We start from the raw sequence: 21,093 nt of genomic DNA, 5'->3' as shown, positions 1-21,093 counted from the left end.
AAGCCTAGCTAGAAAAGCCTCCAGCACCAGCCCCTACAGAGAGAGACTCCATGGAGGAGTTTTTTGCTGCCCTGATTTAGAGGGACTGCAGGTGTGGCGAGTCCCGCAAAGCAATGCTCCAGAAGGTGAAAGGAGACTCATGGCCTCTTCCAGCTAAGCCTTTTCTGCAGAACCCACTGATGGTTTCCTCAAAGGAAATTGGTCTGGGCTTTCTGGGCCACTTCCTCAGTAATCCACTTACACCAGACAAAGAGGAAGTGAGATCAGATCTCAGAGGAGTGAGCCCTGCTGCTCCCGGAGCGGCAGGGCGCCCTGCAAAATGCCGCTGCTCAGCCTGGAATAAGCTGGTGACTAATGGCGGTGTGAGTGCCATTCTAATTGAACACTGTTTACGCATCTTGCAGATTTAAGTGATTCACCCCAAGCTCTTTTTCTTTCCGAGTCATTTTTGTTCCCCAGAAAGCAAAGGGCTGACAACAGGTACTTAAAGCCTTGGAACACTATAATGAGCGCACCTCCTGGGAGTAGAAAAGCCCAGGGAAGGCAGACTGGACCACAGGGGACCAGGTAAGGATCCTGCCTTCCCAAGGATTCTGTTGGTTGCCAATGCCAGCAGAACAAAAATCAGAGGATGGGTCCCAGAGAAGGTGGCTGCCAGACCTTGGCAGGGGTATCTGGGTAAGGTTCAAAGAGAACAGTGTCCTCGAAGACAGCCAAGAAACCCCTGCAGAAGCACAGACAGGCAAGGGCTAGACAGCTCAGAAAAGGGTGCTCAGACAACTCACAGGAGTCCCTGACAGAGCAAGAGACCACACTAGTCTTCTGCTTCTCCCAAGACGCTGTGATCTTGATCTCTGAGAGGTCAGCGCTCCTCAAATCCCATCTGGGGCCCCTTCCTGGACCAGCTCCTGCTGTTCCCCAGTGCCCAGCATCTCTCCTCAGCCTAGACCAACTCCCTTGCCTGGGTCTGCATCTGGCTGTCCCTTACTGTCCTCTAACCTCTGTCCCTCAGAGACTTCAGGGGAATACTTGCCCTTGAGGAGGTACCATTTGGAGGGGGTACCTAGCTTCATGGAGGAAGGAGAGGGACACAAGAGGAACACATACAAGGAAGAGAGGAGGAGGGGAACAAAGACTTGGCTTTCTCAACTCTTAAGCTCTGCTTCCTGGGCAGTGGCTGGTAGAACTAGAGAAGTTTTGGGTGTCATGATGTATTAGTCACTTCTTGTCATTGTAACAAGACACCTGACAGAAGCAGCTCAAGGCTCAGAAGATTTATTTTGGCTCACAGCTTTAATAAGGCATAGTCCACGGTGAGGAAGGGTACTGGAGGCATGATGGAGTTCATGGTAGCAGAAACCTGAGGCGGGGACTCCCCATATCCCACAGGATCGTGAAGCAGCAACACGAGCTGGTGCTCGGATTTATCTTGTTTTCTTCCCTTTTCATTCGGTCTGGGTCTCCAGCTCACGGCATGGTGCTGGGCCCGCTGAGGATGCGTTTTCCTCCTGACTTAAAACTCTGGAAACACTCTCTCACACACCAAGTGGTTACCTCATAAGTGCGGCACTGATATGTGGAGAGACAGCAGGCCAGTGGGACAGAAGGGAAAATCAAGAAACACACCAAGCTGCACAAGGATATTTCTTGTGCCATTACAGGTGGTGTCTCAAATTTAAGTAAAAAAAAAAAATGACTTTTTTAAAAGTGATGTTGGGATCAACTAAGCCATTGTATGAAAATTTGACCCATGCCTGACGTGACAAGTCAGAATAATTAACTCCAGGTTATGAGTTTTAACCTGACACATAAAACCTAGAAGCAAGAGAAGAAAATATGAAGATGTCTCTAAATAGAAATTAGGGACAAATTAGGCTCTGAATCCAAAAGAAATTTAGAAAATGATTGATTAAAATAAATAAATAAATAAAAATGGTTGCATAAAAGAAAAACACTGTGTATGGGAAAGAGTGTATAAATGAACTTGAAAGACAAGTAAACTGAGAAAATATGTTGGCATTCCTATTAAATATATATCGAGCTCCAGTAACAAACAGAAAAATCAACTAAAGAGGAAAGTGAAAAAAAAAATAGGCAAATTAGACTACCATATGAGAAATGCAAGGCAAAGTTAAGTGAGCTGCTGTGCCTTGTCTGTCAGGCTGGCAAAAATCCAAGCAGCTGGCAACACGCCCTAAGGCAGGCACCCTGTGGACGACAACGGTGCCACCCCTATGCAGGGAGAGTTGGCAATTTCAGCACAAGTCGTGTGCACCACCCTCCAGCCCACGTACTCCATTTCTAGGAACTAGCCCAAAGACACACTGCAGAAGCACACAGTCATGGCTAATGCATGAGGCAGAAGGACGGAGGGGGCTTGTTGGCACACCTTCAGACTTAACAACAAACCATGACATAAATGGCTGGCAGAATGATGCCCTCCAGGGGTGCACGGAACCTAATCCTGGGCCCTGTGCATGTGTGCATGGGAAAGGGACTTTGCAGCTATGATGCTGATCTTGAGAGAAGGAAAGCACCCTGGACTAAAGGCATCTGATGTTGCCACATGGATGGTCCTTACCAGGCAGTAATGGAGGCAGGAGCGCTCAAGTCAGAGAAGTGACCTAAGACAGAAACAAGAGGCCCTAGTGGCAGCAAGACCACCAGCCAAAGAGTAAGGACTTCCTCTAGACGTGGGAGGTAGATTTAAAATGGATTCTACACAGGTGTGTCTGTCTGGAAGGATGCAATCCAGCCCACACTAGGCTGTAATATATAAGTGGTCGGCACTCAAAAGCAATGGCTGCCAAGGTCAGCTGCACACAGGTCTCAGGCAGGAGCAAGGCTCTCTGGTGACAGTGCCTTGTCTTCAGTTACAGATGATCTGATAAAGACATCTAGAGATGGAGCGAGCTCACAGACAGGGTCTCTCAGTACAGAGCAACCTGCGCCTCAAAAAGACTACACAGCAGGGGAAGGAGGAGCAGATAGTGAGCAAGGAGAACAAACCACTCTTGTATAGAAGTACTGTCAACCTGACTCAGAGAAGTAGTAATACCAACAGTCATGAGGTCACCAGAACGCTGATCCTGACCAGTGTTCATAGGACCACACTTGGCTGTTTTGGCATGAAAAAGTTCTGTAGGTATGTTTTAAAGAGTGTCCTTGGAGACAGCAGCTGAAGCACAGAGGGAAGGGATGGGCTGCTCTCTGTAATTCAGCTGAATGCATAAGAGAGTCAAGAGAGAGGGCTGGCTTCCACAGGGGCAGTCAGGATAGACCCAGAGCGACTGTTCATAGTCATCAGCAGAGAGGTACAGTCAGCATCAGCACTGGGCTCTGCTCTATGCAGAGGCCTGGTTAGGAGGAGATGGGATAGCCTTCCTCTTGCTCTACTGTCTCTAGAAACTCGTGAATGATCAAGAGGCATGAGACTCCCACAAGGGGGCAGCACACAGAGGCAGCTGAATCAGCAGTCTCAGAGCAGAGATGGGCCTCTGGAGTGCCCAGGCAGAGAAGGAAATGAGGTGCACCGTGAGCAGCCTAGACCTCATGTAAGGCACCCACAGCCTCCTGCGAACCTCAACGCATGAACTGTATCCTGGAAAGCTGTGCTCGCCAGCCCCGTGAGCTTCACCAGCAAGAGGAGCTCCTCAGGGCCCAACAAGCAGAGGGCGACCACTCTGCTCCTGACAATCAGGAGGGCCACCCTCAACTGAACACCCCTATTTGGTCCTCTCAAGTCAAGGCTACTCAAGGACCAGGTATAGCAGGGGATGATAATGGCCTTCACACGCCTAAGCAGGGAAGAAAGCAAGAGCTCTCTGCCTGAGCTCGTCGCGAGGGAAACAGCTATTTTTAAGGTACCAGCACTGCTTCGGTGACCCTGAGAGGCGAGCCTGGCACTTTCACATCGTGTTTTGGCCCACTTAGGAGCGTGTGATAAATGTTCTGCTGCATGTTGGCTCCGTGGGGCGGTGGCCGGGAGGCTGTCTTTGTCCCGCAGCGGCAAATGGAGCTGTTAGAAGAGGGACTGGCAACAGGCTGCTGATGCCACAGCACTCCCAGACGTCACAGTCCCCATGGCACCCTCGGTGCCCATAGTACCCAGAGCTCCTGTGACAGTCCTGGGTTGCCACAGCCCTGGTGGTACCCTCAGCCGAGACTCTCTAACTGCTCTCAGGAAAATCCCTCTTCTGATCTAGTTAGGGAGGAAGCCCCTCTCCTTGGTCAGCTTCTTGTGGCTGGTGCTCACTTCACCTCCTGACCCTTGAGGAATCCCCCTGTAGCTATGCTCAGAACTCCCTGTGGGTTTCACCTCCAATCCTGGAAGGGATGGAGTCCTGTTTGATCCTTAGCATTTTCCCTTCTTCAAAGTCACTGCGGCCAGCAGCCCTGGCTTTCATGGAGAAAGGCCACTGGTGGGGACAGCCTCAGTATGGGAGGGTACAGGGAGACTCCTGGAGTGAGGATGGGGCCCAGATAGATTCTAGAAAGGTCTGTGCCTAGAGGCCCACAGAAGAGAAGTTCAAAGGACATTTGGCACATTGAGTGCACCAAGACCACTTTTCCAATGAAGGTCTGAGGCAGAAAAGTTCACAGTTCACTCAAAATTTAAATCTCAGAGCCCACCTGGGTCTGAGTGGCCGAGCTCTGAGGTGGGAAAATATGGACAAGAACCAACAATGGCTGGGCCTGGCATCCACAGCACAGTAGCTGGGCCAGCCTCTACGGAACTTACTGAGACCTGACTACTGTCCACGCTGAGGGTCTCTACGGCCCTCCTGAGTCCATCTGCTGCTGTGGTCCTCTAAGTGGACACCAGGTCCTACTGGAAGGGCTGCTCTCACCTCTCTCCTCCTCCGCTAGCGCGAGCATGTTTTCTGCCCTCTCTTTTAATCAACGGCCTCAGCAGAAGCACAAGCAAGAGTCGGTTTCAAACCATCTTAGGTCCCAAGCAACACAGTCAACAGATGCCGCCGTTTTGAGGTCTCCAGGGCCACTAGCCCGCTAAATGTGCTTGGCCCTAGAAGGTCTCATTAACCTCTGCCAGTGGGGTAGATTCCACAGGACATCTGTGAGAGCAGACCAGGCCAGTGTGTTAGCCAGACCCTGTGTGCTGTAGGACCACAGGCTGGGGAAATGGGGCTCAGACACATGCAAGGAGCACAGCAGCTACGCTCAGAGCCAGCAGCACCAGGCGGCAGGCAGAGACTTCTGTAGCTGTTACTGACATTGCTAACTCTAATGGCCACACCTCGAGCTTACATTAGCAATGCTCGCCATAGATGCTACCTACCTTGTGTCAGCAAGGCCCATAATGGGCCATAAAGCAATGGCTGACCCTGACACCCAAAGCACAAAGATCTGAGACGCTAAACCCTAGAATTCAGGATGCAAGCCCTGAATGTCTTAGGAGGAAAGGGTGGGGCTAATCTGAAAGAAAAGGAAGTCACGTGACACTGGCATCAGCATCAAAGGTAAGCTGCTGCCAGCATACTGCCCTCCATCCTGCTGATATCAGAATCCACTGGCTGTGAACACGGAGAATAGATGGTACCATCTGCCCAATGACCTTCTCATCCTGGTGTCTTGGGTGGTCCATACAGGCTGTAGGCATAACTGGCTCCAGCAGCCTCGGGGATGATCTAGGATCCGTGATTCAGCATTAACAACTGGGTTACATCCCAGAAGTCAGACATCCTCTGAGTTCTCTGTGGCTATGACTGACTCCCCGCTGCTGCGTGGAGCATCTTAGAACCAGATTCCCCACAGACAGACTCAGTGAACCATAGGCCCAGTGATGTCCCACAATACTCCTGGCAGGCCGCTGAGAGAGGTTGCCATGGCAACCACAGTGCTGTCTTGCCTCTGAGATGCTGGGCAAAGGCAAGGTGTCATCAGTGGGGGCTACATAAACAGATCCATCAGGGAAGGACAAGGGAGGCCCTGACCCAGGCTCACACCAGCTAAAAGTCCCCAAACTGCATGTCCACATCTGAGGTTGATCTTCCTCTGGCTAAAGTCTCTTCTGGATCTGTCTGAGGATTTGGGGCTAAAGTCTCTTCTGGATCTATCTGAGGATTTGGTGACTCAGTAAGGGGCAGAACTCCTGGAGTGGTTGGGGACTATGTCAAAGGCATTTTGCACCCAACTCTCTTAGTTCTTTACCCATAAGCTTAAGAACACAGAATTCGTCTGTGAATTTGGGCCTAAGCCTTCCTACTGGTATGCACTCCCTCCTTGCCCATACAATGGCTCCATCAGTCCTTCTGAGAGCTCTGAGCCACAATGTTAGGCCCAGCTCCCTTCACAGGGAGACTTCATGCCCAGACTGCAGTAAGGGAGAAAGAGGCCAGGTTTCCCTCCCCAGAAATCACTGTCCAGGCACCCTGGAGCCTCTGTGTTGAGCTGGGACTGGCCTTAGCCTGGGGACATAAAGAAAGAGAAAAGGGTTTAAGGAACATAGAGTGACCAGGGCAGTAGGGGGGTTAGAGAGAAAGATGGATGGAGAGATCCATTCAATTGGAAATGGCCCATAAGGCCCTATGCAGGAGGAACATTCCTGCCGAAACAGCAAATTATGCCTGTTCTTCCAAAGCCAATCAGGGTGCTAAAACCCCACTTGGACTAGGGCTCCTGCAGGACATCCAGACTTGGAGGTCAGGCGTCTCTTTGGGTCCTTCCTAGGGCTCCCTTGATCTTCCACTTACTGATAACAGTTCTCAGAGGATCTTCAACACTGCCATCTTGCCCTGTTGATAGCACTGACATTAACATTCAGCCTTGAGCACCTCTAAAACTCCCCACACCCACTGGAAGCTGGAACCAGGACCTGTCTTCCCAGCAAGAAATGTCCACAGGCTGCAAGGTCACCACCTTGACTGCATGGACCCCAGATGGGGTACAAGTCCTGTATTCAAGACTGTCTAGTCTCTGCCCAGCCATAACGGAGCTTAAGGGAGCAGCCTTTCCCCTCATTCCTGGGGAGTCGTTGCAGGGAGAAAGCCGATGGGCAGGACCTACACGAGGATGCACAGACCAACCAAGTTTCCAAATGGAAAAATGAACTGCTTACTACAAGAACCAAGCACCGTACAGAACGGAGTAGCACACGCTCTAAGAACATGTAACAAACAACAAAATATGGGGCAAGGGAAGGAAGGGTTCTGGTGACAGCCCCAAGCCTGCCGCTCTGTGGTACTGAATCTTGTGAGATAAAGGACAGAAAGTGAACAAGAGCAGGAAAGGTTTTCTAAGAATGCCCGAGGTCTGCTCAAGACACACCCTCCAGGGCCCTTCCCCTCCCCCTCACTAGCAGTCTTCCCTTGTCCAGGAAGGCCTGCCCTCTACAGAGGGCCTAGAGGCAGACCAGCCCCCAGAAAGGCTTATCACACACCATGCCACGCAGCTCACTTATACCAACAAGGGCCTCTGGGTGCTCCCAGATATGCCATGCACTCTCCGACGGAGCACTGCTTCTCAGATCTGACATTCTGGAGTACTTATTTTTGTTCGCCATGATGCCATTATACAAAAGAAATTAAAAGCTAATAAATACAGCTCTTTCTTCCTCTGTGGTCAGCCCTCTCTCTCTCTCTCTCTCTCTCTCTCTCTCTCTCTCTCTCTCCAGAATGTTCCAGTGATACTGGTAGCTGGGGATGGAATCCAGTTTTCTGGAATTAAAACAAGAAAAGTTTGGGGAGGGTGAGCTTCTCAGATATAACCCTCTCCCAACCTGAGAGGATGCTAAGGTTTAGGTCAAAATGAGTGACAAGCGAGAGGGCGTGAGGGGAAAAGTAAGGCATTGTAGTTGAAGGGCTGGAAAGCAGCCATACCAACAGGGAAACAGATGTATTTTCTCGGAGTCCTGATTATTCTTAGAATTAGTTAGGACCACATCACTCCCTAGGCATCAGTTCGTTGAGGAGAAGATGGGGTCAAGGAAGGACCCTAAGGGCTGTACTGCCTCCTGCAGAGGTCCTAGACCCCTGGGGAAGAGGCGCACAGACCACCTACTCATAGGAGGAGCCTGAATGGTCCACAGCTCTGAAAGAGGCACTGCTGGGGACAGGAGAGTATCCCATCTGAAGCCTCATTCCCTCCTGGTATCCTGTGAATGTAGCCAGGCTGTCATGATGCCCCAAGGACCAAAATGGGGGGGCTTTATTCCATTCCCACACCTGAGGATTTTATTCCCATGGTTGAGGAATGAAGATTGGCCCACCCCCAGCCTCCTCTCTTTCTGCTCCGAGATGTGACTTCTTCGAGTTCTCAGTAACTGGTGGATTTGATGATATCTCCTGCTCTTCCAGGCCAGCCTGTCATTCCCAGGATGGATGGAAGCCTGGCAGAAGAGCAAGTCTAACCAGACCCTTCCCACAGGGACATCCAGGATTCCGTAGGACGTTTCTTCGGGCTCTGGTTAAACAAGAAAGCTGAGTGTGAAGTTCTGACCCCTAAGTCAGGGAGCTAAGAGCCTGATGCCACCTGCGGGTGAGCCTGAGCGCCCAGTTCATGCTTGAACAAGTACCTTGCAAAGCCAATGTTCAGAGAGTGGTCAGGGTCAAGGTCATTCATTCTGGCTCAAATTGATGACGGGCTTTTCAACCAGTCCCTTCTAGTTTTTATCTTCACCGCCATGACAGTCATTCAATGTCTATCTTTCAATTTCTATATTCCTGATGTAAGCTATATTCCCAAGCAACTGCCTGTGTGTCCCAGTTCACTCCGCCTTATGGAAACAGTTTCCATAAAATCCAGCAGCTACTTCTCCCAGGAACAACTTTCAGGGACTTCCTGCTCAACAAACCCGTCACAACAAAATCAGCCCTCAACACTCCAGCAGAAGGTCAGGAGAGCCCAGACCTTCCACGGCAGAGGCTTGAGTCCCAGGCATTTAGACGTTACCCTCACAGGCTCCTACTGAGGCATAAATTTCATCAGCAAATCTGTCTGTCATCATTGTCTGTCACCATCAGGAAAACACAAGAAGACAGCCTCTCACTTCCAATGGGAAGGCTATGACCCAGAAACCCCGACTCTGACAAGTACAGGAAGGGATAAGGAACGGTGTGCCCTGTGTTGGAACAGTAACATGATTTAGCCTTTGCTGAATAACATGCCAGTTCCTCTAAGGTCATAAATAAGACTGCCCTGTGATATGGCAATTCCACCTGAGCAACAGAATTTAAAGCAGGAACACCCAGAGACTGTTGAACACTCATGTTCATGGCTACAGTAGAATCCACAACGGTTCATCTGTGGAAGCAACCCAAGAGTCCATCAGCAGGAAAACAGCAGGACCCATAAGCTCGCTCTGCCTTCAGAGGAAGGGGATTCTGACACACACTACAACGCAGACATACTTTGAGAATTTTGCTACAAAAACCCGACCAGAAACAAAAGACAGATTTTTGCATAATTCCACTCACTACCTTCTATTGAATGCTTGAGTCCCCGCAGATTTGCACATTGAAATCTTAAGCCACGAGGTGACAGGAGCAGATTGCGAGGGTGGGAGGACTCATGAACAGGACACGCCCCGAGGCGGGACCCCAGGAAACTCTGACCTCTTTCCACCATGCGAGGACACAGCTGGGAACTCAGTCCCCACCAGACACCATATCTGCCTTCATTCTGGACGTCTGGCATCCATAACTATGAGAGATATTTATTTCCCGAGCATCCAGTATGTGGTGCTTCCGTCACAGAAGCTAGAAATAACCAAGGCAAGGTGTCCTGGTACTCAAAACCAGAGACAGAAGCAGAACTCTGCTGCCAGGGCCCGGAACGAGGGCAAGGGAGAGTTATCACTTAATGGAGACAGCTTCATCTTTGCAAGATGAAAGTAGTCAAAGTCAGTCCCACAACAACATGGGGACATGGGACTGTGTGCCCAAAACAGGATAGGTGATAAACATTATGCTAAATGTAGTATACCAGTTTTTTTTTTAAGAAGTTGGGAAAAAAAGTCAAGGACTTTTATAACAAATTTGCATAGCCTATCTCCAAGAGTCATAGCCCCAACAGGTGAAGCAGCCATTGGTGAAAGGAACATCTGACTGGAAACACTGGTCTCAGATGCACATGCCCTGCTACCGCCTGGCACTCGGTGGGGCTTCAGTGGGCTCCGCCTCCCCTATAGAAAAGTGACTCACCCTCTGAACCACACCATACAAGTGGATATATCCTCGGGTCTACCAGACATCCCAGCTTCCTTTCCTGGTCCCCACTTCTTCCTGCCCTGGTTGGGTCTACAACTGTGGCCACTGAGAGCAGCTGGAAGAACAGACCCCGACCTGTGACAGGCCTTCTTCTGACACCCAGCCTAAGACTCCCGGTGGCCTGACTGGGCAGTTAACTGGGATCAGTGTTCTAACAGTACTACCCACGAGCTCAAAAAACGTGCCTGTCTCCCCTCCCCCGCCCCCAGCAGCCTGCTTCCAGGCCAACAACTTTCAAAACCAAGACTTGGTCAAAGGACCTATAATCTTGGGGTTCTGCAAACTTGTCATAGGACAGGATACCCCAGATGCCCTCATGAGGACCAAGAATGCCCCCCGAAGGAATGTAGGGGACAGTAGATACAGGAAGGGTTGGATAATGGATACCCTGAAAACCCCCAGGGGACAGAAATAGGAAGAGTCCCACAAAACAGCACCTACCCCTGCTCCTCACAACCCCAGGCTAGCCCACTAATGGTAGTCTTCATCCTGGGATGTGACAACTCAGCCCTCTCCAGACCTAGTTTGTGACTGTCTCCCAGTTCCAGTATCCCCTTGGCTACTTTCCTGAGCCCAGTTCCAGTACCTCCATCAGCTACTTTCTGAACCCAGTTCCAGCCACTGTCCTCCGCTATTCCACAACCTCCCCCCACCTGTCCTTCCTGCCTGCACCCTCTGTAGCTCTGGCAACATCAGCACAGAGGGGTCTCAACTGGTCTCAGTTAGGCTAATCATAATCACAGTCTCCAAGCAGTAGGCCTGGAGGAACCCCTGGGACCCGGGATGTTAGGGACCCTCCCTGTGGTGTTTTCAACCCTGTGCAAAGTGCTCGTCTGCTTTGACTTAAATTCATCCCAGGCTCCGGCAACCAGAACAGCCATCCTTTGTGATCCAATGAAGTAGAGGCAATTAATCACCCTGTGCTTTGTACTCTGGTGGCTGTACAATCTCTTTAGAGAGGGCTTTCAGAGCCTAAATAGATGCAGTGCCCAGACAGCTGTGAGGCCGGAGGGGAGGGAGGTACCCGGACAGCTGAACAGAAACGTCTGTTCAGGAGGGGTCCATCCACGGCACACCATGCTGCAGAAGCCGAGGGCTAATTCCAGCCTTTTCAGAGCCCTAGTTAAGTCTCTTTGAGTTATAATTACCCCCAATCTGTAGCTATCACAAGGCAGCAATCAGGAAGTTAGATCTGGCCAAGAAAGAACAAGGCAAGTGGAGACAGGCTCAGCAAGCTGCCTGCTTGAGGGACAAGCGCTTCAGGGTTGGTCTGAGAGAAAGCAGGCTGGGCCACCACACTAAGTTCTGTCCCCTTGCACCTAAGAAACAGACATAGGTACAACCTGGCCTCTGGACTCCAGTATGACCTGAGCTGTTGTTTCGGTTGGCAGATCCATCGGATGTCACAGCAGATTGGGAAGCTGGCTACACAATGTAGCCCTTCTAAGATCCCGCCATCATTCTAGGCCACAGTGCACCCCTTACTGAGGAAATCACTCAGCCTGCAAGATGGCTACAGTATCCTGAGTGGTGGGTGTTAGGATGCAGAACGTTACAGGGTGACAAAGGTTTTATAGAGCTAAACCAGGACACTTATTCTCAGCTGAGTCAGACAGAAGTCCAGAGACCCTGCCTGGAAGGTGGCAGAGGGTTGTGCTGACAACCCTAGAAAGGCCCAGAGCCCCTGCTTCTTCCCTGACCATCCTGAGCTTTTTGCCCCAGTGATGGGTCTAGCTTCTCTGAGGAGTGATGAAGCAAGTCTCTGTGGCTCTGTGGTACCACATGTCCCCAGCCTCCACTGGCCCACCCAGAGGTTCTTCCTTACCTTGCCAAAGCTGCCCTTCCCAATGGCTCGCAGAATCTGGAAGTGGTCGAAGTTCACTGTGGGATGAAGCAGAGAGACACCAGGTAAGGTGGTGGAAAGGCCTGTGCCAGGCACAAGCCCCACCCTTGAGAAGTTCGCCCCTGCTTGGCAATGCTGCAGGCTATCAGAGATCGCCCACTTAACCCCTCCAGAGGGCTGATCATGTCTCTGGATGAACTCCAGGTATACAGAGGATGGTTCAGACCCTCCTTGCAAGATTTGCAGGATTACTATTGAGTAGAGGCAAGTATATGATCACCAGCAGGACTGGGGTTAATGAGTCAACGCAGGCTCTCAGACTTCCTCTGCTGCAAACCTGCACCCCGCAACTCAACTGACATCACACCCCATGAAAGATGTGCAACAGGATGCCCAGGCCTCTGGGCTCTGGGAGCACCAGCCCCTGCTCTGGAGTTCTCCAGCAACAGGGGGGAGCATTGGCCTGGGCGGAGCTCGCTGGACGAGCCCAGGATTGCAATAGTCTCTGATGAACAATGGGGTGCAGCACAGGACAGCATACAACACAGCTGCTTGTCCTTTCCAGGGGTCACCAGGTCCCTGCTGATGGCGCCTCTCTGCTGTCACAGCCCTGGTGAGGGAGGCACCCTCTGCCGGTGCAGCAAACCTTTGTCAGTGAAGGATTCTGATCCTCAGACTTCCTGCTGTGCCCGGCCCGAAGCTTTCCCATGGGGTCAGTACATGTCAGTTTCTCTTAGTGTCCTTTTCTCAGGTAAGACCTACGGGATGGGCTCAGGCAGCCTAGATTTCTGTCCATCCCCACTGAGTCAGGCCCCTCCAGGCCAGCAGCCTAAGTCCCGAAGTGGGTGACTCCACACTCTACCACTTGGAGGGTCCACCCAGGGCGTTCAGCCTAGCTGCACAGACACTTAACTCTGGGGAAACCCTGACTGCCCATGGCTGGTGGTGTTACTAATTCGCTTCATAACCACTTCCTCCCCCACCCCACTGGAGATTTGGGGCCGAGTGGGACTCCCATTCTAGCTTATGTGTGTAAGACAGGTACTCGGCTGCTGCCCCAGTCCAGGAACCTGATTGGTACAGGCCTAAGTAGAAACTGGGTTGGTTGGGGGGCAAGATGAAGTGGACAGGGTGCCAGCAGCTGGACTGGCAACAAGGGCAGGAAGGCCCTAGGGAATGGGTCCACTCTTCACAGATGACAACACAGTCACCTCCTCCAAGCCTGTGCAGTACCAGACACCACATACCAGGCCAGTGTCCACTGACCCAGGGCTGCCTCGTTTGGGACCACCTGCTGGAGACCTCAGCTTGTTCGGTCGTTTTTTGTTTTGGGTTTTGTTTTTGAGAAAACTGCACACTGCAGAGAGAAAGCAATCACAGCAGGGTGGGTGGCAGCCAGCCCCTCTGCCCCTCCTATGAGCAGGAAAGCAATGGTTGCTGGTTCCTGTAAGCCACTGCATCTACCAGCCGGGAGAGGAAGAAAGCCTGGTTGTACGAGCCTAGCCACGTGGCAAGGACAAAACTAAAAGGATAAAGCGAGAGGGTGGTGAGTGCATGGTGGGTGAAGTGGGACCGTGCAGACCCCATCCAGCAGAGGCTCACACAGACCTTGCTCTTCTCTTAAGCCCTAGGCTGTCCCATAGACCCGGCTGTGCTCGGAGCTACGAAGCGAGGTGAGGGTGCCCTATGCTGCAGCCACTCCAGAGTCTTTCCACACCTTGCAGTTTATGTTCATCCGTGACAAACACACTAGTACTGCCCGATAATGAGGTGTTATGCAGAGTTCCAAAACGAAATGAGCAGGGGTGGGGGAAGGGATCTGGGGTCAGGTGCAGGATCAGCAGGGCTGGGAGTGGAGATAAGGCGCTGACCTTGGGTTTTAAAATAAGGTCTGCACCTTGATGAAGGAGGAGAAGAGGCCTGGGCCAGCCATATTACGGCTTCTGGAGATAGGCTCTGCCAGCAATCTTTGGACCAGGGTCCCTCTGCCTCCCAACCAGAACTCTGATGCAGCTGCTGTTACCTAGAGTCCCTGGTCTCCTACAGCTGCACAAGAAACCTAGCACACTCAGGCACCCAAGTTAGGCAGCCTTGCCCACTCCCAACAGTTGATAAGAAGTATGCCCCCCATGCCCACCTTCAGAATGTAGCATGAAGTCTGTTGGGCTCTATTCTAGCGCCATTGGTAGCCAGAGTCCAGCCCAACACCACTTGAGAAACAAGTTAGGGAAGCTCACTGGGATGTCCTCAGAAGCCAGCACAATGCAGGGCATCAAGCGTCAGCCTGAAAGCTGTGAGTTCACACAGAAATTCAGCCAAGACAACTAGCTTTTGCAGAGCCTAGGTATAATGTTCTGAGTTTAGCCTTTACTGGAGAAAAAGGATGAGAAATAAAATACATTAAATAACAGTCAGAGGCATGTGCGAGTCTCCTAGCAGCTGTCCCGTTCCATGCTCAGACACCTGCCCAGTCGAAGTCACCATCCAGGTTTGTGGGAAGGAAGCCTCCTAGGAAGGCTGGATATAATGGCACCTGCTTTTAACCCCAGCACTTGGAAGGCAGAGGCAGGTGGATCTCTATGAGTTCAAGGCCAGCCTGGTCTAAACGTTGCATTCAGGCCAGCCATAATACATAGTGAGACCCGATCTCCAAACAAAGAGACAAACACCAGAAAAGACTCCAGGCTCCTAGAGAAGAACTGGCAGGGTCTGCTGAGCGACAGAGCCAAGGAATGCACAGCGAGAGCTGTGGTTTGGACGCTGGCTTGTCTGTGGCTCTCAGCAGCCCCCAGCTCCCTGCGATGGGCCGGAATAGCTCTGGAGGAGCCCGCAGTGTGCCCATCTCCTTGGATCCTTGGTTTGCTCCTACACCGAGGGCCCATGGGGATCTCACCTGCCAGCTCCTGCAGTGGGTGTGGGAGACAGGCAAGCACTGCTGGCTGCAGTCCTGAGAAGATGCAGGTGCCAGGTGGCTTCAGGTTTCAGTACGCAACCCTCCTAACCTCATAGGCACATTCATTCCGTAACCAATTCATAAAAACACACAGAGATGTGGCTGCCATGGGAGTTCCCCAGCGTTGGAAATTAACGTGGCCTGTACAGGGAAAAATCTTTGGGGAGACACAAAGAAAATTTTGCTGTGGAAGAAAACACTCTAGACAAACAAATAAGTGGGGGGCAATGCAAGGAAAGGGGGTACAGAAGGCCTGTTTTTACAAGGTCACCACAGGGACGCTCTGAGGATGACCCTGGGCAGAAGAGCGAGCCAGGGGAGGGCTGATCAGGACAGTTTGCCTAACTCCAGCACTAGTTGTTGTACAAAGGCGAGGCGAGATCCCTGCCCCCTGCCCAGTGTTAAACACCTTGTAAATCCTCAAGCAGGTAGAAGAAAACACTAGTTCAATTCCCTACAGGTCCTTCTTACACATCCACATCTCCTGCTTGAATTCAAATTTGCAAGGCAAGGAAATGGCCCAGCTCAGAGCTCCGAGCCCCCAGATGCTCTTCCATCGTACAACATACTGAAGAGCATGTGCACAGACTCTTCCCAGGGCAGATAAATATTTCAAAAATCAAGCGTTTTTAAAATATTTATTCTTTGAGGAACGCTTTCATTTTGCAGAGTGTGGCTGGAAGCAGTCATTGCTATACGGGGACAGGTCACCTCTCTTGTACCTATAGCTCTGCAGCCTTTTTCTCTAGGACGAGGCACCAGGTGAGGTATCAGGGAGCCATCGAGAGTGCTGTTCAAGTCATCGTCTGGGGTCCCAACTACTAAACCAAACCAACAGGAAAAGACAGGGTATCTCAGCATCCCAAGCCAGCAACTCAGAGAACATCCGGTCACGTGTTCTCCCTGGGTAGCATCTGACTAGGATTCTGAGTGCCCCCTTCGATACTGAGGCTTGGCTGGGTGAGAAACACACACCATAGGAATGACAGTCGGCACTGCCTTTCCCCCGTCTGGTTTCCCTGCGACTGCCGGATGCTCTGACTGAGCAGCCTGAGCAGGTGTTTCTACACACACGTGTCCTCGGCACCTTTGGATCACGTAAGGAATGTCACCTGTTGGTCCTGTTGCGGCAAGCAAATCAAGGGTGGCTGGAAGAGGCCGAGGGGGGCAATCATTCTGATGACAATATCAAGGCCATATGTCAGCTAAAAACAGTCAAGAGAAAGCCAAAAAACAAGAGATTCGTATACAGTTGCATACAATCCTATTTGAATGTGCCTCTCCTCCAAACAAACACCCTGCCTACAGTTGACAGGGTCAGGCCTCCTCCCCTCTTCTACGTGGCTCCTCAGGTCTGTCACTAGGTTCAGCGCACGGACTGTGGTGGGCATAGAAGCAGTGCTCCCAAACAGGAAAGCAATGGGGAAGCGCTAAGTCACTAGGTTCTATGTTAAAGCAGACAAAGGCATGCCCCTGTGAGGAAGGCAGAGGGAAGATGGTCCCTGGGAAAGTAAAAATAGACCAGCGGCTGCACCATGAGTCATGCTATTGTTATCGGTGACACAATCAATGCACAGCCTGAAGGCCTCCCCCACAGGCCTGGAGGAGCAGCTATGCTCGCTCTCCACAGCCCAGAGAAGTCTCTAGAGAGCCCTATCCAAATCCAGGACGGGCCCAGGAAGTTAAGTGCTGGACAGAGAAAAGCCAGGGCTGAGGGGTGCTGCCCACAGCCTCCAATGGCTCTGAGGCTGGGAACCTTTCTTGGTACAGACTGCCTCTCCTGGCCACCTATGAGAGCCTTTTGACCTCAGCACCCTCCGACAGAGTCTCTCTCACCCACGGGACAGCTGAACATGAAGGTGAAACTCTCTGAAGTGACCATAAAGGATTTCAGGTTATAAGGTGAATTGGCCATATAGTCCACAACCCAGGAAGACTCTCATGAGGAAAATCTTCCACCCCAAATGACTAAAGGCCTGGTTCAGTATAGTCCTGTGACCTCTATGAAATGTGTTCATGGCCCAGGATCGTGGGCTACCTGGGATTACAATCTCTTCCCTTGGTAGGAACCAACGAAGAGTCAGGCAGCCCAACTCGGCCCTGCAATAAGCCACCAACATGGTACAGACGGTACCCAGGAGTGGCCCTCAGAGCTGCTCAAGACTGTGACAGCTGCCCTTTCTTTTCCTACATGAGGAAGCTGAGTGCGGCAGACCAGCTAGGTAGCAAAGGAAATTGGGTATTATAAGGAGTGACAAAGAAGAATGTTCTCTGACTTGACCTCAGGCAACCTTTCCTCAGCCCGAAGATGTCTCTGGCCCCAAGGGGAAAAATGCAGGTGCAAGGGGCTGGGAAGTAGATGTGTGTTGTGGCTCTGATGCTGGACTCCTCAGTTCAAAGTATTAAAGATGTAGGTAACAGTGAACGTACTTGCTCACTCACAGCTCAGGCAGAGCAGGGCTGCCGCCCTCTAGGGCCACAAACTTGTGGCCTATGCTACTGCCTACAAGCAGTAGCCCTGTGCCCCCAACTGGGAACTGCTTCTGAGAGCCTGCTTCTGCCTGGCCATCTGCTGCTCACCTTCAAGCCTTCTCTCAGAAGCTGACTGAGGTCTGTGTCCCCCCACCCCCCCCCACCCCCCACCCCCCACCCCCCCCACCCCCCCCACCCCGCTCATAGCTCCGCATTTGTATCTTCCGCTAGTCTTTGTCTCCAGCCCTGGGACTGGAGCAAAGGCCTCTTCCTGCGTTTTCTTGCAGCAGACACAGGATTCAGAAGTAGCTGAGATAAAGCTGAGGTCCCAAGGGACCCTGAATCCCAGAACAATCCTGGCTTCCTATAGCCAGGATCAAAACAATACTGGCTTCCTATAGCCAGGATTATGCCAACAGCCAGGAGACCTGGTGCACCCCGCCTCTAGTCTCCATGGGGGCAAGTGACCTGGCCCATCCCCCACCTTTTTTTTTACAGTAAATGCTCCTGGTAATGGCTTCCCAGACTGCTCTGCCCACCCTAGCCCTGCCACCTGAGCCAATCTGGAATCCTGTTCCCGCGTTCCATTTTGACATCCCCCAGACTGCACCGGAAACTTCCATAAATTAATGATTAGGGCAGCAGCCGGATCAATACAATGGCTCTGGCCAGCCACAGCTCAGTTCCTGGGGCCTGCGGGGAAGCTGCCTAGGATGGGCAGAGAGCCTACCCCACAATGGTCGGAACATGGGGTTCTCCCACAGTTGTGGGCAGCAGTGCTTCCCCTAAGATTACCCAGGGGAATCCTATTGTCCAAAGTCTGACTTTTGCTAACCGCTCAAGTGATCAACACCCTTAGAACCACTAGGGACAAACTTGGGAAGCCCCAGGTCCATTAGTACCCCATTAGGCAAGAACCTACCCTGTTAGACTCAGTCAATGGACACAGGACATGCTGTGACGTGTGTGTGTGTGTGTGTGTGTGTGTGTGTGTGTGTGTGTGTGTAGGCTTTGCTTTCCCTGGCCATGACTTAACACTGAGATCCAGTTAAGCACCCCTGCTTTTAGCACCATAGCTGGCTTCAGTCACCACTAGACTTGGGCCTCCACCACCTCCTGCACTCAGGTGTTTGGGGAGTCAGAGACCCCAAACTTGCCTGGAGCCTCCATCCTTCAGATCTCTGAACTGGGAAGGCAGGATCGAATGGGGTGTTTTATCCAGGCTCCTCTCCCAAAGGACCAGAAGGATTTGGGTCCAGCTGTCTCACAGGATCCCAGAACTATGAACTCACCTGCTGCCCCAAGTTCCTCTCGTCCCCAAGTTGATCACAGCCACGCACACTCTCTGTAGCCCTCACTGCTCGCGGCTGTCCACACCTTGACTCTACTCTCTCTGGAGCTCCCTCCACTGTGAGCCATCCTGATCCTTTCAGGACACAGGAGCCCCTCTCCCCAGCAGATATGAACCCCTGGTTTGAAGAGCATGTGCCTCCCACCTGCTGGGGTGGGGGCTGGAGTACAGCAGTGGTTTCTGCAGCAAGAGTCCAGCCAAGGGCCTAGAACATTAGGCAGCTCTCCAGAAGTGGTACCCGGAATGTATTAGCCTTGCGTGAATGTATGAAGCAGACAGGCCAGCCTGAGAGAAACCTAGGATGGCCTCACGAGGGACTTATTATTATTGTTTTTTTTTTTAATGTAGGAAGCATGGAGGATGGAGGTGGGGCATGTAACCAGACCAAGGCTTAAAGGACTCTACCCAAAGCTGCCCTTCCACTGGCCACTGCAGGCTCTGGACCTCTGCTGCAGCTCTGCCAGGTTTCAGGACACCAGCGCCCCCCAGAAGAAGACAGAGGCGCCCTAGGAAGAGGCACTAGCCTGGCTGCCAGAGGCAATAGGTACTGGACTCCCAGTTGTAGACCTGGGGAGGACCTCGGCACTTCTAGACCGCTTCACATATGGGGGAGCCGCACCTACTGGGCAATCTGTGATACAGAAGAGGCTGAGGTCCCACGACTGACCACCGTGCAGTGAAGGCCACGCATAGCAAGGCCCACAGAACCCAGGGAAGCCATCCACCTGTGCTTAGCTCTGCTGCTTCTGAAATTAGTCAGGACCTGAGCTAGCAACTGCCCGAACACTCTGGCAAGCAAGTGTCTTGCAGGGGAAAAGCTGCCACCAGCACTTTGATTCCCCTGCTCCTCCTAGGGAATGGGAATGGCGGCCCAGCTATGTAGACCCCAGGACTACAGTAGGAAGCAAAGCCCAGCCGCAGGTCATGCACAGTCTTGTGCCCACCGCCTCCTCTCCAGCACACCTGCAGACACTCACTGCACAGCGATGGGGGAGGGAGAACATCCAAAGTGGTGCCAGCAGCTGCCTAGTGCAGCAGGGCTTCCGCAACCAGACAGGCGTGAACTCACATCTTTCTCTCACACATTAACACTTCCAGAGAGGCGAAAACACCTTCCCCGACTGTCAACAGCACTTTCCCCGCAGCCTCCTCTTTCCTGGAATGAAGGGCACAGGGGGAGCAACTGGTGCCCTGCTGCCCAGGGCTGTGCACTGAGGACAAGAGACACTTTTGTGCCCTTTTTTCTTGGCCTGCTAATCGCAGGAATGGTACTGCCCCCCACGCACACCTTGGCCCATGAGTGACGGGTTGAAAGCTTTCTCTATCATTCCTCCACACCCTGCAGGGACAAAAGTTGGGGCTCTGACGTGGTACCCTGTGCATCTTGAGTCCCAGTTGCCAGTCCCTATCCACACAGTGTGCACAGATTCTCAAAAGAAGCCACTCGGTGTCCCCTGATGTTTATGTCTCTGCCCTACCGACACAGGCTAGGGTACATGGCCATACATCTGAGTGCTTGCTGTGAACCCCAAAGCCATGGCCCCTAGATATACTTACTTCGACACACTGGAATCTCATCCCACACCCAGACTAGGAGTGAGACTAAGCCATATTTTATCACCAAAGAGTTTTCTTCTAAAAATGTTAACAATAAATGGTAGGAAAATACCAACCTGCTAGTACCTCCACACTGGCCCAGGGACAGAACTCACTGCCTGAGATCTCCTCAGGGCATCGGGACAGCCATCGCCTCCTTGATGGCCCGCAGGGCTGAACCAGGAGATGCCAGAGTTGGACATTGCTGCCATGACACAGAGGGACCAGTCATCTCCACCCTTTGGGCTCAGGAAGCAGAGGGGTTCCTGGGGACAAACCAGGTCACAGCCAGAGCAGAGCCACCCCAAGACAGCCCCTTAATAAAGCCCACAACCTATGCAGCCTCCTCCCTCCTAGAGTGCCCTGACCATAGGACAGCCTACACAGATGAGTCAATGGTGGTACTGGGCCCCTCCACACACTGCAATTACAGATACTTTGTTCGGAACATACCCTTCTCTGCTTTCTCATTTGAGAGGAAGGACCATAGCTCACCTTGTGGTCTGAGTAGCCCTACACTCAACAAGAGCCAAAGGTTCTGCCTGAATGCAGCCTTGGTCTCATGATCATGGGGCAACTCCAAGGAGGAGGTGGCCAGGCTCACTTGACCTAAGGCAATTTTCCATCAATTCCCAGGGTATCAGTGAAGTTA

At 52.0% G+C, this 21,093-nt stretch overlaps 1 protein-coding gene across 1 annotated transcript in view; it reads right to left on the bottom strand.

Moving 5' to 3' along the window:
* The window catches only part of Stk32c (serine/threonine kinase 32C), an 85,383-nt gene that overhangs the window by 24,243 nt on the left and 40,047 nt on the right, over positions 1-21,093 (bottom strand). The window contains exon 2 of the mRNA XM_041667301.1: positions 12,052-12,107. Coding sequence (XP_041523235.1) covers positions 12,052-12,107 — 56 coding nt within the window. The remainder of the gene's footprint in view (positions 1-12,051; positions 12,108-21,093) is intronic.

Source organism: Microtus oregoni, unplaced genomic scaffold (genome assembly GCF_018167655.1).
Source record: "Microtus oregoni isolate MIOR12 unplaced genomic scaffold, Mior012 000016F_ref0000370, whole genome shotgun sequence".
In the NCBI taxonomy this organism is placed as follows: Eukaryota; Metazoa; Chordata; class Mammalia; order Rodentia; family Cricetidae; genus Microtus; species Microtus oregoni.
This window is presented reverse-complemented; position numbering and strand designations above follow the sequence as displayed.